The 12721-nt window shown below is 46.0% G+C and overlaps 1 protein-coding gene across 4 annotated transcripts in view; it reads right to left on the minus strand.

The window, feature by feature from the left end:
• Positions 1-936: 936 nt before the first annotated feature.
• Positions 937-12721, minus strand: part of LOC130180094 (neuronal PAS domain-containing protein 3) — a 283412-nt gene continuing 271627 nt past the window's right edge. For all 4 annotated transcript variants that reach the window (XM_056393434.1, XM_056393436.1, XM_056393435.1 and 1 more), the window contains 3 exons: positions 11261-11408; positions 10598-10713; positions 937-6877 (listed from right to left, as the gene is read on the minus strand). In XM_056393434.1, coding sequence (XP_056249409.1) covers positions 5247-6877; positions 10598-10713; positions 11261-11408 — 1895 coding nt within the window. In that variant the 3' untranslated portion in view covers positions 937-5246. The remainder of the gene's footprint in view (positions 6878-10597; positions 10714-11260; positions 11409-12721) is intronic.

The following is a 12721-nucleotide window of genomic DNA, read 5'->3' on the forward strand; positions in this document are numbered from 1 at the left end:
TAGCATCGTGGGCAGGTGGTGCAGAGTTTATCCCTGTGGAGGGAATTTCTTCATATTTGGTAAAACGTTCACCTGGACTCAAGGATAAACTGATCAGACTTTGGTGGTCAAAGGTCAAAGGTCAAGGTCAGTGTGACCTCAGAAAACACATCTTAGCCTTTACTCAAGACCTCACACAGACATTATAACAAAACTTCACACAGATGGTGAATCTACTGTGTGGCTATGTCCTGTCACACAGGCTCCCTGCTGCTGCACTTCCTGCTGCACTTCCTGCTGCACTTCCTGACGTGTCCTCCCTCCCTCCAGGTAAAGGCTTTCTCTCTACAGACTGTTCCTCTCCTTGGATCATTTGGTGGGACGACCTTGTGTTTGTATACAACTCATCTGCAACAGCAGTTTGAAGGACACACGACTCAGATTGTTTTCTGTCAACATGATGAAGACATATTGTCATTGCACATTTGTTGATATCTAACGTATCAGTAAAACACATTTCCACCAGAGTAACTGTGAGATTAAAGGTGAAGTAAAGCCTTTTCAGGATGTCAGGTGACGGATCCACCTCTGTGCTGCAGATAAACTTACCTGTCTGGAGGTGTGGAGGTTTCCATGAAGGACAGGAGCTTTGTTTAAAGCTTCCTCTGGTCCTTCCAACAGAACGCTGAGAGGAAGGTCAAGGTGAGGACATGAAAAGAAAAGTAAATGCACTTTTTAGAGGATCGCTCCATCTATCCATCTATCTATCTATATAACTATTTATGGGTTCTAAAATAATTTTCTGAACTCAACTGTTTCACAAGGTCGTACGAGGAAGAAAAGAGCGAGAAAAGAAAGAAGAGGAAGAAGGAAGGAGAGAAAAAAGGAAGCAGTTGCAGTATTCTGGCGAGAGGCGGGATGGCTGAATGTGTCAACAGAAGAAATGATGCAATCTGGTAACAAATTCGAGAGAAATTTTTATTATGAATATGGCACCTGTAAGATGGTGAAAACCGGGTTACAGAAAGACAACCATGTATGTGACTTGTTCCTCTGAACGGATGAGAACCTAGTAAACTTAGAAAAGAACAACTGCTAAATGAAGTATGTACATTTTCGGATTTGCAGCATTATTCATGGTAAATGAACTCAAAAAGATGTCTTTCGAAAATAAAAATAAAGATAAAAATAATAATAATAATAATAAAAAATAAGCCAGGCACTCAAAGTTAGCATCAGTTAGTCATGTGTTTTCCCTCTTCTGCGAGGAAAAAAAATTAAAACAAAAAATAGAAATGTACCATAGTTTTCTCTTTTTTAATATTTTAATTTGTTTGTATTTAGAATTTTATAACACTGTTAACATTGATAATAAGAGATTCCCTCTCTCCCGTATTTCAGCTACTTGGCACCAAGTTCCTCATAAAAGAATCTGTATAATTGTACAAGAAATAGTTAAAAACACAGACACAGTTTCTTCACAGGTAAATGAAGTGATTTTTCAATATTTGTAATTCTTAAACACTATGTATTTTTGACAGCAGCTGTGATTAAGGTTTTTAAGTTTTTAAAATCACCAGCAAAGTTTTCATTTTTCGACATAAAACACAGAAAAAACATTGAAACAGCTTGGACCGGCTGTTTGGTTTTTGTTACATGTGGGTGTATTTCCTGGTTTCATCTGAGTTATGTGCCCCTCCCCCTCCAAATCTCCTTTTCTCTACCAAACGGGGCCCCGCCATTCGTTTGTGCCCCGCCCCCCGTTGTTCACGCAAAAACCACCAAAAGTAGAAAATGCTAAAATCCAGAGGAGCACGGAAACAAAATGCTCCTGAAAATGACAAATTGAACATTCAACCACAAACGACTCGCCAATCAGCTGACGAGCCGAGCGGCCCAGATCACATTCTCCTTATTGAACACAAAAATAAATAAATACATTGTTAAATTTCATAACCTGGGTTTGTTTTTTTTTGTTGTTGTTTACATGTTAATCGCAGTAACAAGACACTGATTCTTCACAGAAAGCACAGACGCTACAGATTGTTTTTCCTGATGTGAAGGGGGGATTAGAGGCCCGGGTCGGTTTGACAATACAGACTTTATTCCTCCTGCAGGCCTCCATCACGTCCCCGTTTGGGCTCGACAGACTTTAAAAAACACAAAAACTGCTGGACCAAAAACAAACAAACAAACAAACAAACAAACAAACAAAAAAAAACGAGGGATCTATCACGTGAAACGCATCGGACGAACTTACTAAACATGCAGTTCAGTTTTCCAAAACACCTATAAAAATAGATTTATAGTGCGAAATATTTTTTTCTTCTTTTAATTTCTTTAGAAATCTTTAAAATTGTTTTTTTTTTTTATTATTTGTCCTGAAATTCTACTGTGATTTTTTTCTCCCCCCTTGAACCACTTGTTTAACTTTGTTTGTCCCGTGAGAGAAGTTTGCGCAGGAAGTCAACAAGTTTCGGTGGGAACCAATGAAATACACCCAATGCACACAAGAAGCCCCAAGGGACTCTGGGAAATGTTTCACAACTGAGGCTTTTATGGTTTTTCCAGGACTACATCTACAATGCTGCTTTAGGCTTTTTCCTCATCATAATTTATTTCTATAGAGTGTAAATATTTATTAGTTCTTCAATACTTTGTATGCAAGAGCTGGAAACTGCGATTCCCAGAATTCCTTAGTGGCAAAAACATGGCTCCATAAACCTTTGAGCTAGTTAAAGAATCTTTTCATCTCTGAGAGAAAAGACAGCGAGATAAAGAGGTTTGTATAAGACTACACAACAGCAAAAAGCAATAGCAGAGGGAGAAAGAGAGAGAAGGTTTAGAAAACAAACAGAAAAAGAAAAAACAAGGTTTTACAAAGACAAAAAGGAAGCAGCGAAAATAAAGGTGGACTCTACAAATTTTTTTTCCGTTTTTTGCAAAGGCCACCGAACACGAAATTCCACGAACCTCCACTGGTTTCACTAAGACTGCAGATAGAGGGAGACGGAGAGAGAGGCAGCGAAAGAGAGGAAGAGGGTTGTCATTTCTTTTGGGGGACGTCAGTTGTCCCGCAGACCCCACCCCTTTCGCTCTAAGCCCCACCCCTCTCTCATCCCCCACACTAGAGATAGAGCACAGAGAAGACAAAGGACAAAAACAGCTACAGTAGCTCAGTATATACTGCATATAGTCAACACACACAGAGAGAGAAGTCGCCATGAAAGACTCTTGACAGCCAGTGACACTAAACACATCGGTAACACGTTTTTACGGCTTAATCACACTGGGTAATAAGGATGACGGGATGGTAAAGACGGGGCTGTCAACTTCAAAAAGATGGACGTTGTGACAGTTTTTATACCATTTTAATTATTACTTATTCTCATCTTTTTTTTCCTCTTTTTACCAAAAAAGTAGAAGAAAAAAAAATTACAAATGAACGAGAATCACAGTGCTTTTAAAACACCAAACATTTCTTTTTTTGGCAAATGAGGCTGGGGAAGAAAAAACACAGAACAGAAGAACAACGACAAAGACAACGTTGTTTAAAGGAATGTGATTTTTTTTTCTCTTCCTCAAAAAAAAATTCATATTCTTTTTTTTTTTGTAGTTATTGGATTGATTGTTTGATAGATTGATTGATTGAAAATGCATGTCTTTATTACAATCTCCTTGTTGATATGTGGTTTTTATCACAGGGTCCGGCGATGAGATGGAAGAGAGTGGATTGTTTAGGAAAATCTCGTGGAGGTGATTCTGGTTTAGGAAGAAGAAGAAGAAGAGGAGGAGGAGGAGGAGGAGGAGGAGGAGGAGGAGGGGGAAAAAAAAACAAGAAGAAGTTGTAGTAGAAAAATAAAACAGTGATCAAACAGGAGCCGGTCGAGGTTTTCAACATTCATTTTTCAAGTTAGTGACGCTAGCTAATTAGCCTCAGTCTCACTGAGAATTAAAAGTGATTCAGTTAGAAAACACATCAAAATAAAAACAACACTATGTAGCCTTAAATTCAACCAGTCAACTCCATGCTGCCCAGCGGAGCGGCCCCTCGTGGCCCAATCAAATCGGGGACTTTTTAGACTAGGAGGGGCGTGTACGGTGAAACATGGAGGCGATGCTGCTGATTTCCAGGTTTCTGACTTTCCTGAAGGTCAGAAGAGAGAAAAGAAAAAACAGACTCAAAATTGTTCCCCCTCCAAAAAAAAAGAAAGAAAACAAGGATCAGTCTGTCAACAAGCTGTGGGTTCGTTTACAGCACCCACATCAGCCAGCTGAGTCGGGGTCACTGGATGGTCGGTAGCACCATGAATCTGTAGATCGAAAGGTAGAAATGCAACAGAGAGATTAGAGATCAGGAAGTGATAGAAGAGCGGGAACGACAGATTGACATGGGAAGAGATGTGACGGAGGTTATGTTTGGTGCGAGACCTGTCGGTAAACTCCTGGGATAAAAGAGGAAGTAGTAACATTCGATAATTCACAGGTCATTACCCGGCTGAAATTGCTTTTTTTGTTTTTCTTCTTAATGCTTGATTTGAAAGTTAAATCTGAGCTAGAATATTTTATAAAAAAGGAAGAAATGAAAGAAACTCTAAACTATTCCCTCAATCGAGAAACGTCCTCAAAAACCTTTTTTCAAAAGATTATTATCTCTGAGACCTTTGTCGGGCGCAGGACAGCCCCCCCCCTCTCGTTTAAAAACTTTCTTTTCAAGCCTTGATCACATCAAGAGACATACAGAGGAGCCACAAAGTCCATTACAAATCCCTGTACCGTCCTCCATTAAATACACACAATCAGCATCTTCATAAAGACGCAACAGAAACATGTCAAATAATAAAAATTATCCCGTCAGGCTCCAGCGGAGTCCTTAGGCAATATGAATTCTCTGTAGGCAAAAAAGGAATTCTTTACAGTAAAGAAGAGTCTGTTTTTTGTTCATTTGTTCAGGAGAAAAATGTCGCTGATTGCAAGAAAGAGGAGCAAAGAGAGAGACTGAGAGAGGAGGAGAGGAGGATGAGGAGCAGAGGAGGAGATAGAAAAGGGGACATATTGAGGGTCATTCATGTCTATTACACAAGCTCAGTTGCTCAGATTCAAAGTGCTAGAGTACATTTGTCTTCCTTTGCTGTCCTTTCTCCCCCTGTGAAACACAGTGCTGCACCGTCTTCTTAAACATAGCAAGTGAATTGTCTTTTTTTTCTTTTGCTTTGACACAGTTGTTGATTCCAGAAACACAGTAATGCGGTCGTGAAGGTTTTGCATTAATCCTCCTTCCTCTCCAGAGTGGTCTGCGTGGTGTGGATCCCGTTGCTGTACACCGGGAACGGTAGCGTCGAGAAAAGTCCCTCTGCTGTGGTGAAAACGTTGGCCGCGGTCGGCATCTGGCCTCCCAGGGCGCCGTTCCCGCCCGTGGCCGACGGAGAACCGACGAACGGGCCGGCGGCGGCGGCCGCCGACATGTTGAGCCTGTGGACGTGGTGGTAGAGCATCTCCATGGGCGTCTTGGGGTCGAGGCCGAACCCCGAGCCGTCGACAAAGTTCATGGCGGCGTTGGGGAGGAGGTTGCCTTGCGCCATTGCCAGCGTGACGTCCGCCGGTGCGTACCTGATGGTCCCGGTGGTGTAGACCCGTGGAGCCGTGGTGCTGGTGGGGGCCAGAGTCCCCGTGACCCGGTGGACCAGCGGGAGCACCACGTTACCGGCCTGCAGACGCTGAAGAGCCTCCAGGTCACCAGAGTACAGCAGTGAAGAGGAAGAGGTGGATGAGGAAGAGGAGGAGGACGATGATGAGGAAGAAGAAGAGGAGGTGGTGGGAGTGCCTTGTTGCTTGTCCCGCGGGGAGGCGGAGAGAGGAGGAGACAGCGGGTCAGCAGAGGAGGCGCTGGAGGGAGGAGCTAAACTGGCGGCACTGGAAGCCGAGGACGGGGCGGAGCTTCCGTTGTAGGGAGGCTTCCTCACTCCCCCGGCCCCTCCCTCTGTTCCAGGAGGGGTGAGGACAGAGTCGGGGATGGACACCTGGAGAGAGCCTCCCTGGGGTGAGGGGAAGGTCTCGTGGGTCCCGGGAGCGGCCGGCTTGGAGGTCATGCTGTACGGAGACTCGTTCCTGGAGATCTCTCTGTTGGGGGGGTAGTTCCAGATGCTGCTGTCGTTGTCGAAGTTGATGGGTTCTGCCATCTCAGTCTTGATCTTTAGGACCGAGGACGTCGCACCCGCGCTGTTTGGGGAGCCGGAGGAGGTGAGGAGGTGGGAGGAGGTGGCGGACGTGGCCTGGGCGGGGTCCACCAGTGGTGTGGTATCTCCCATGGCGACGGGGCTGGGCGTGGTCGAGGACAGGCGGAGCCTCCTACTTCGTGACCCGTCCCATTTCTGCACTTTCCTCCTCTTCCGCCTCTTCTGGAGTTTGCTTCCAGCAGCATCGCAATCCTGCGCGCCTCCTTCCTCCTCCTCGTCCTCATCCTCATCTTCCTCCTCGTCCTCCTCCGATGAAGACGTCTGCGAGTTGTGCAGCTGTACGTCTTCTCCCTCTCCATAGTGCTCTACTTTAATATGAAGCCCGCCCAGATTACCAAGTCCTCCGATGGCGCCCAGTCCCCCTAAACCTCCCAGTCCTGCTAACCTGCCCAGCCTTCCTCCTCCCCCTCCCCCTCCTCCTCCTCCTCCCCCCCTGGCCTCCTCCTGCTCCTCCCCCTCTCCATCTGAAGGTTCCAGGCTGTCGTCGCTGTCCTGGCTCTCAGGGTTACTCGAGCTGTCTCCTTCTTCCTGACGTTTCATTTCCTGTTCAGAGGAGCAATGCGATTGGCCGGGTTGCTGCTGGCGTTTGCTGTCTGTCTCCGGGTCCTCGCTGCGCTCTGATTGGTGGCCTGGCTTCCCCTCGGACTTGGCGTTCTCGTTGTCTGTGGAGAGGATGAAGTTGGTTAAACAAGCAGGACAGACAAAAAAAATGAGCTTTTACATGAAGCAGCACGTGAACCTGGAGAGTAACTCTGTCATTCATTCATTCATTCATTCATTCAACAACAGGTGTGTGTCGGCTTCAGGGTGATGGCAGGTCGGCCAACCTCTCTGTCCCACACTGAGACGTCTCGACGGCTGTTGTCTGGTTGCAATGGAGTTTGTTTGTTTGCAGACATTCGTCTTGAGGATTAGTTGTAACTTCAGCTCCACCATCAGGTCACAACATGAATCTGTCTCGTACTTTACTTTATGACCAAATACCTGAAAATCGAAGACGATCAAAGACACTGGATGCTGTATTTGGTTCTGAATGGCGATGGTGGTTACTAGAGAGCATCGTGTGATGGGACCACACCAACTGTGATGTCCGTCCACTACACACCTGTAAAGTTTCATGACTGCACCTGCCATCTACTTCCTGCCGCAGTCGCTGTCTCCAGGGCCACATTTTGCCATGACGACACACACACACACACTAACAAGGTAAATGTGGTAAGAGTTATACCTGCTCCTGGTAGCATATTAGCGTGCTGACGTTAGCAATTAGCTCAAAATACTGTGGTGAAGCCTCGCAGAGCTGCTAGCTGTAGACTGTTAGCCTCCATCTTTTCCCCTCATGTAACTTTCACCTGAACAACTTCATCTAAAGCAAAATATCAACCTGAAACTCTCCACACAGGGTTTCCATGTATCTGTAGCTGCTGCTGTCCAGCCCATTACACACACACACACACTCACACACACACACACACACACACACACTCACACACACACTCACACACACACACAACACACACACACACTCACACACACACTCACACACACACACACACTCACACACACACACACACACACACACACACTCACACACACACACACACACACACACACACACTCACACACACACACACACACACTCACACTCACACACACTCACACACACACACTCACACTCACACACACACACACACACTCACACACACACACACACTCACACACACTCACACACACACACTCACACACACACACACACACACACACACACACACACACACTCACACACACACACATACACACTTCAAACCCTGCCAGCTCACACCGGGGCTCGGCGGTCCAGCTGGCAGCTCTGACTCCCCATGGCACCTGAAATGTCGACTCAATTGTTCTGTCTGGGGAAAACCTTGTATCTCCATTAAGTGTGGTTTCCAAGCAAAACAAGTTTATTCTCAGGCTGGGGGGTGGGTATGTGTGTGTGTGTGTGTGTGTGGGGGGGTGGGTATGTGTGTGTGTGTGTGTGTGTGTGTGAGTGGGGGGGGTGGGTATGTGTGTGTGTGTGTGTGTGTGAGTGGGGGGGGGTGGGTATGTGTGTGTGTGTGTGTGTGTGAGTGGGGGGGGTGGGTATGTGGGGTGTGGGGAGTGGGGGGGGGGGTGTGGGGTGTTTATGGGCAAAATTGATAAAATACCACTTATCAGGATCTGTCAGGTATAACAAAACAAAAACAAATAATTTCCCGCTCTTATTTCCATCGTTGTCCTTTGTGTTTTCACAGTCACCAAATTAGAGGCAGACTACAAATTGATTGATTGATTTTTGATAATAATGTAAATATAATATATAATATTACATATATTTATATATACATATTGTATATATATATATTCATTGACGATGTCATATTATGTCAATGTAATTATATCACATTATGTTGTATAGCACGAATAAAAACAAATAAAAACAAAGCCATCGCTGGTTTTGGCTCCTTTAGTCATCCTAACAGAACAGAGGTCAAAGGGCAGATATCTCATTTTAGGAATACTGGAGCCTGAGCACCTCGGGCCTGTTGGAGCCCGGCTGAAGCTGGACGCCTCCTGTAGCAGCTGGCATCAGTTTACAGCCGACAGCGTGCCAGAATCCTTCTCCTCCAGCAAGAGTAACAGCTGGCACTGATTCTCATCATGCCAACACAGGCTGCAGGACTTGATAATATTATGCTGAAGGTGGAGGCCCGGTATTGGTTTAAATTTAACTATACTGGCACCGTGTGAGCTTTGTCTCCGTCAGTATTGGCTGCTTGAATGTTGGTGACACACAAAGTTAATCCTTGATTTGTGTCTGTAGATCTGAATGACGCCAGAAACATCTAATTTAGTTGTCTGCATGGATTCTCACATCAGATGAGATTTATTAGACTTATTATGTTTCTACATTCATTATTCAAATTCTCTGTTATTTCCAATAATTAATCTTGTAAACTGTCTAAAAAATGTAACTTAAAAACAGGACTTGATGTCAAAGCTTGTTGAGAATTAATGAGTGAATTAATGAAACACTTGTTTTGAGTTGTCCTAAGCTTTTGTCTTGGTGGTTGTTTGGTAACTACAGTAGAGACGCCGTCTGTCCCTCAGACCCTGTGGCCAGACACTGCTGAAGCTCGCTGGCTAACATTAGCTCTGTGTGGCTGACTCGAGAACCCTGCGGAGCAGCCTGAATGCTTCTGATGGCTGTATCTACGATCTTTACAAACGGACTGCAGACCAAAGCTGTGAGGCCCTCGTGTTATAGGTCAGTGTGATGAAGAACTGTTTATTTATGATATCACACTATTCGGATGCTTCTGGCCCACGGCTGTTATCCTACGATGTTGACTGACGGCCGGGAGATTTTCTTTGACCCTCACTGCGTTCACGGGCCAGACTCGGGCCGTGGAACCCGGCGTGTGCTGGGCCAGAAGAAACACAAGCCTGTGGCCTGAGAATGGGACTGATAGGTTGTTTTGCATTTTCAGACAGTATGTTTTTTAATGTTGCAAAAGAAAAGGCTTTGAGGACATTACAAAAACAGCTGGATGAGCTGATGTTAGCCTGAGCTCTGAGTAGGACCAAGTCCCTCACGGTGGATGATTCAGTCCTGAACCTTTTCTTTTCTTTTCAACTCCACAAAATAATGTAGATATAAAATATAATTTAGTTAAGTAATGCCTTGAAGTAACACCAAGTTACTTCTGTTGATGGTAAGCTAGTTAGCACAGCATGCTAAGCTTTGTAGCTCACATTAGAGTTGACAAACACACCAGATGAAGCAGAGACCAAACATGTTGTCCCTCTTTCACTGCTTCGTTTCCTTCTGATGTTTTTACGTCTGCAGCAAAAAGAACTGGCATCATTTTCTTTTTCAGGCTTCAGACATTAAATGTTGAGGAGAACCATGTGTTGGACTCTTGTCGTCTTTTTTCTGGTGTTTTGGTTCATTTTTCCGAGGCTTTTCTCTGGTGCTTTGTGGCCTTTTTAGGGAGGAGGGGGCATTTTGTGGCATTCTGTAGAGTTATGCCATGTTTTATGTCATTTTGTGGTGGTTTTGCAGCAGTGCCAGGAAGTGCTCAGTCCCTGCAGCTGTTGGCGTCCATCTCCGCCCAGCCTGGCACAGACGGCACACTGGCACCAGCTGATAAAATATCTTTGGCTTCTCTCATTCAGGCTGTATCTCTTAGTGCTGGTTATTCTGCTGGTAACACTTGTAGAGGTTCATACAAGTTTTATCAACATGTCGTGACTCATTTCATCTTTATATTATATAAAACAGTGAAAAACCAAGCAAGATAAAATACATTAGGGTTATTTGGATGTCGGATGTAAGAACTCCTCCATCCTTTCTTCCGTACCTGAGTTTTCTTTGGACTCGGACTCGGAGTCGGAGGTTTCGGAGGATTCGGAGGTTTTCTCGGGCAGGTTTGGCAGCTGGGCGATGTCCATGGGCGTGTCTTTATACTCTGGATTACTGTGAAGTGACACAGAAAGGGTTTCGTCTCAGTTGGTTGCGTGATATTTAAACTGTGAGAGAATTGTTTTCACTTAAAAGTCGCAAAGTATTTTCTTCTTCTTGTGTGTTTTAAGTCTTGATCCATAAGAAGATCTATTGTTAGTTACATGATAGTTTCTCTCTGGAGCTCTAGTAACAACAGGTCGGTGAGCCAATCAGAAGAGAGGAGGCTGTGAGCTATAAACTATATAAATAATATTTATAAACTAATAGTTTACTAAACTAATATTAAAGATTTATTTCCTCTTCTCTCATATTAAAAGCACCTGCTCTGCACATAAACAGTTCCCTCCTATTTAATATACATTTGTGCAGTTGTATAATTTAATTCCCATTTAATATTCATTTAACTCTTTTAACTTTTTGCATAAATTTTTTCAGTTTTTTTAAATGAATTAATCTGGTTTTGTCACATCTTTGTTCATGAAAGACAAACTCTGGGAATGTGTAGATGTAGTGAAACTTTCATCGCCATGACGACAACGATGACCAGTTGACCTCTGACCTGAGAACGTAGTTGACCCAGATGATGTTCTTCTCGCTGGCGTTCTTGGCGTTGACAGCGATGGTGGCGCTGGACTGGATCCAGATGTAACCGCCATTTTTCTGGATCCACCGGTAATACTTCGTCACACACTGACCCTTATTCATCACTGAGAGAGAGAGCGAGAGAGAGAGGGAGAGAGAGGGAGAGGGAGAGAGAGGGAGAGGGGGAGGGAGAGAGAGAGGGGGAGACAGAGAGAGGAGGAGAGGGGGAGGGAGAGAGAGAGGGGGAGACAGAGAGAGAGGGAGAGGGGGAGAGAGGGAGGGAGGGGGAGAGAGGGAGAGGGAGAGAGGGAGAGAGAGGGGGAGACAGAGAGAGAGGGGGAGGGAGAGAGAGAGGGGGAGACAGAGAGAGAGGGGGAGGAGAGGGGGAGAGAGAGAGAGAGAGAGACAGGGAGAGGGGGAGAGAGAGAGAGAGAGGGAGAGGGGGAGGGAGAGAGAGGGAGAGGGGGAGAGGAGAGAGGGGGAGGGAGAGGGGGAGGGGGAGAGAGAGAGGGAGAGGGAGAGAGAGGAGAGAGAGGGAGAGGGGAGAGGGGGAGGAGAGAGAGGGAGAGAGAGGGAGAGGGGGAGGGGGAGAGAGAGGGAGAGGGGGGGGAGAGGGGGAGAGAGAGAGAGAGAGAGGGGGAGACAGAGAGAGAGGGGGAGGGAGAGGGGGAGAGAGAGAGAGAGAGAGAGGGAGGGGAGGAGGGGGAGGGAGAGAGAGGGGGAGGGGGAGAGAGGGAGAGGGGGAGGGGGAGAGAGAGAGGGAGAGGGGGAGGGAGAGGGGGAGGAGAGAGAGAGGAGGGGGAGACAGAGAGAGAGGGGGAGGGAGGAGGGGGAGAGAGGGAGGGGGAGGGAGAGGGGGAGAGAGAGAGAGAGAGAGGGGGAGACAGAGAGAGAGGGGGAGGGAGAGAGAGAGGGGGAGACAGAGAGAGAGAGGGAGAGGGAGAGAGAGAGAGAGAGAGAGAGAGAGAGGGAGGGAGAGAGGAGGTTTGTTAGATATCTGGTCTGCAGGACATCACAGTGACCGAGCAGCTTGTTCATCACAGGAGAAAAGTAAAGAGGAAACATGGACAGAGGGCGAGAGAGAGGCAAAGAGAGAGAGAGAGAGAGAGAGGCAGTCATCAGATGTCATGTGACAGCTGGCTGAGAGCTGCTCTGTTGCTGCCGTCATTAATCAGACCAACACACACTGCCAGCTTGTGTGTGTGTGTGTGTGTGTGTGTGTGTGTGTGTGTGTGTGTGTGTGTGTGTGTGTGTGTGTGTGTGTGTGATAAGTTGGAGAGAACACACTCACACTGTGACAGGATGTGGATCTTAATGTGCTTTGAAAAACACTATTGACATGTTTGATACCTCCCGCTCCATGATACTCCACCATAGCATGTTAGCAGTTAGCGCGTTAGCATGTCTGAGGAAGACCAGTGCCACTGCAGCTGTGTCC

The sequence above is a fragment of the Seriola aureovittata genome, chromosome 13, assembly GCF_021018895.1.
Source record: "Seriola aureovittata isolate HTS-2021-v1 ecotype China chromosome 13, ASM2101889v1, whole genome shotgun sequence".
In the NCBI taxonomy this organism is placed as follows: domain Eukaryota; kingdom Metazoa; phylum Chordata; class Actinopteri; order Carangiformes; family Carangidae; genus Seriola; species Seriola aureovittata.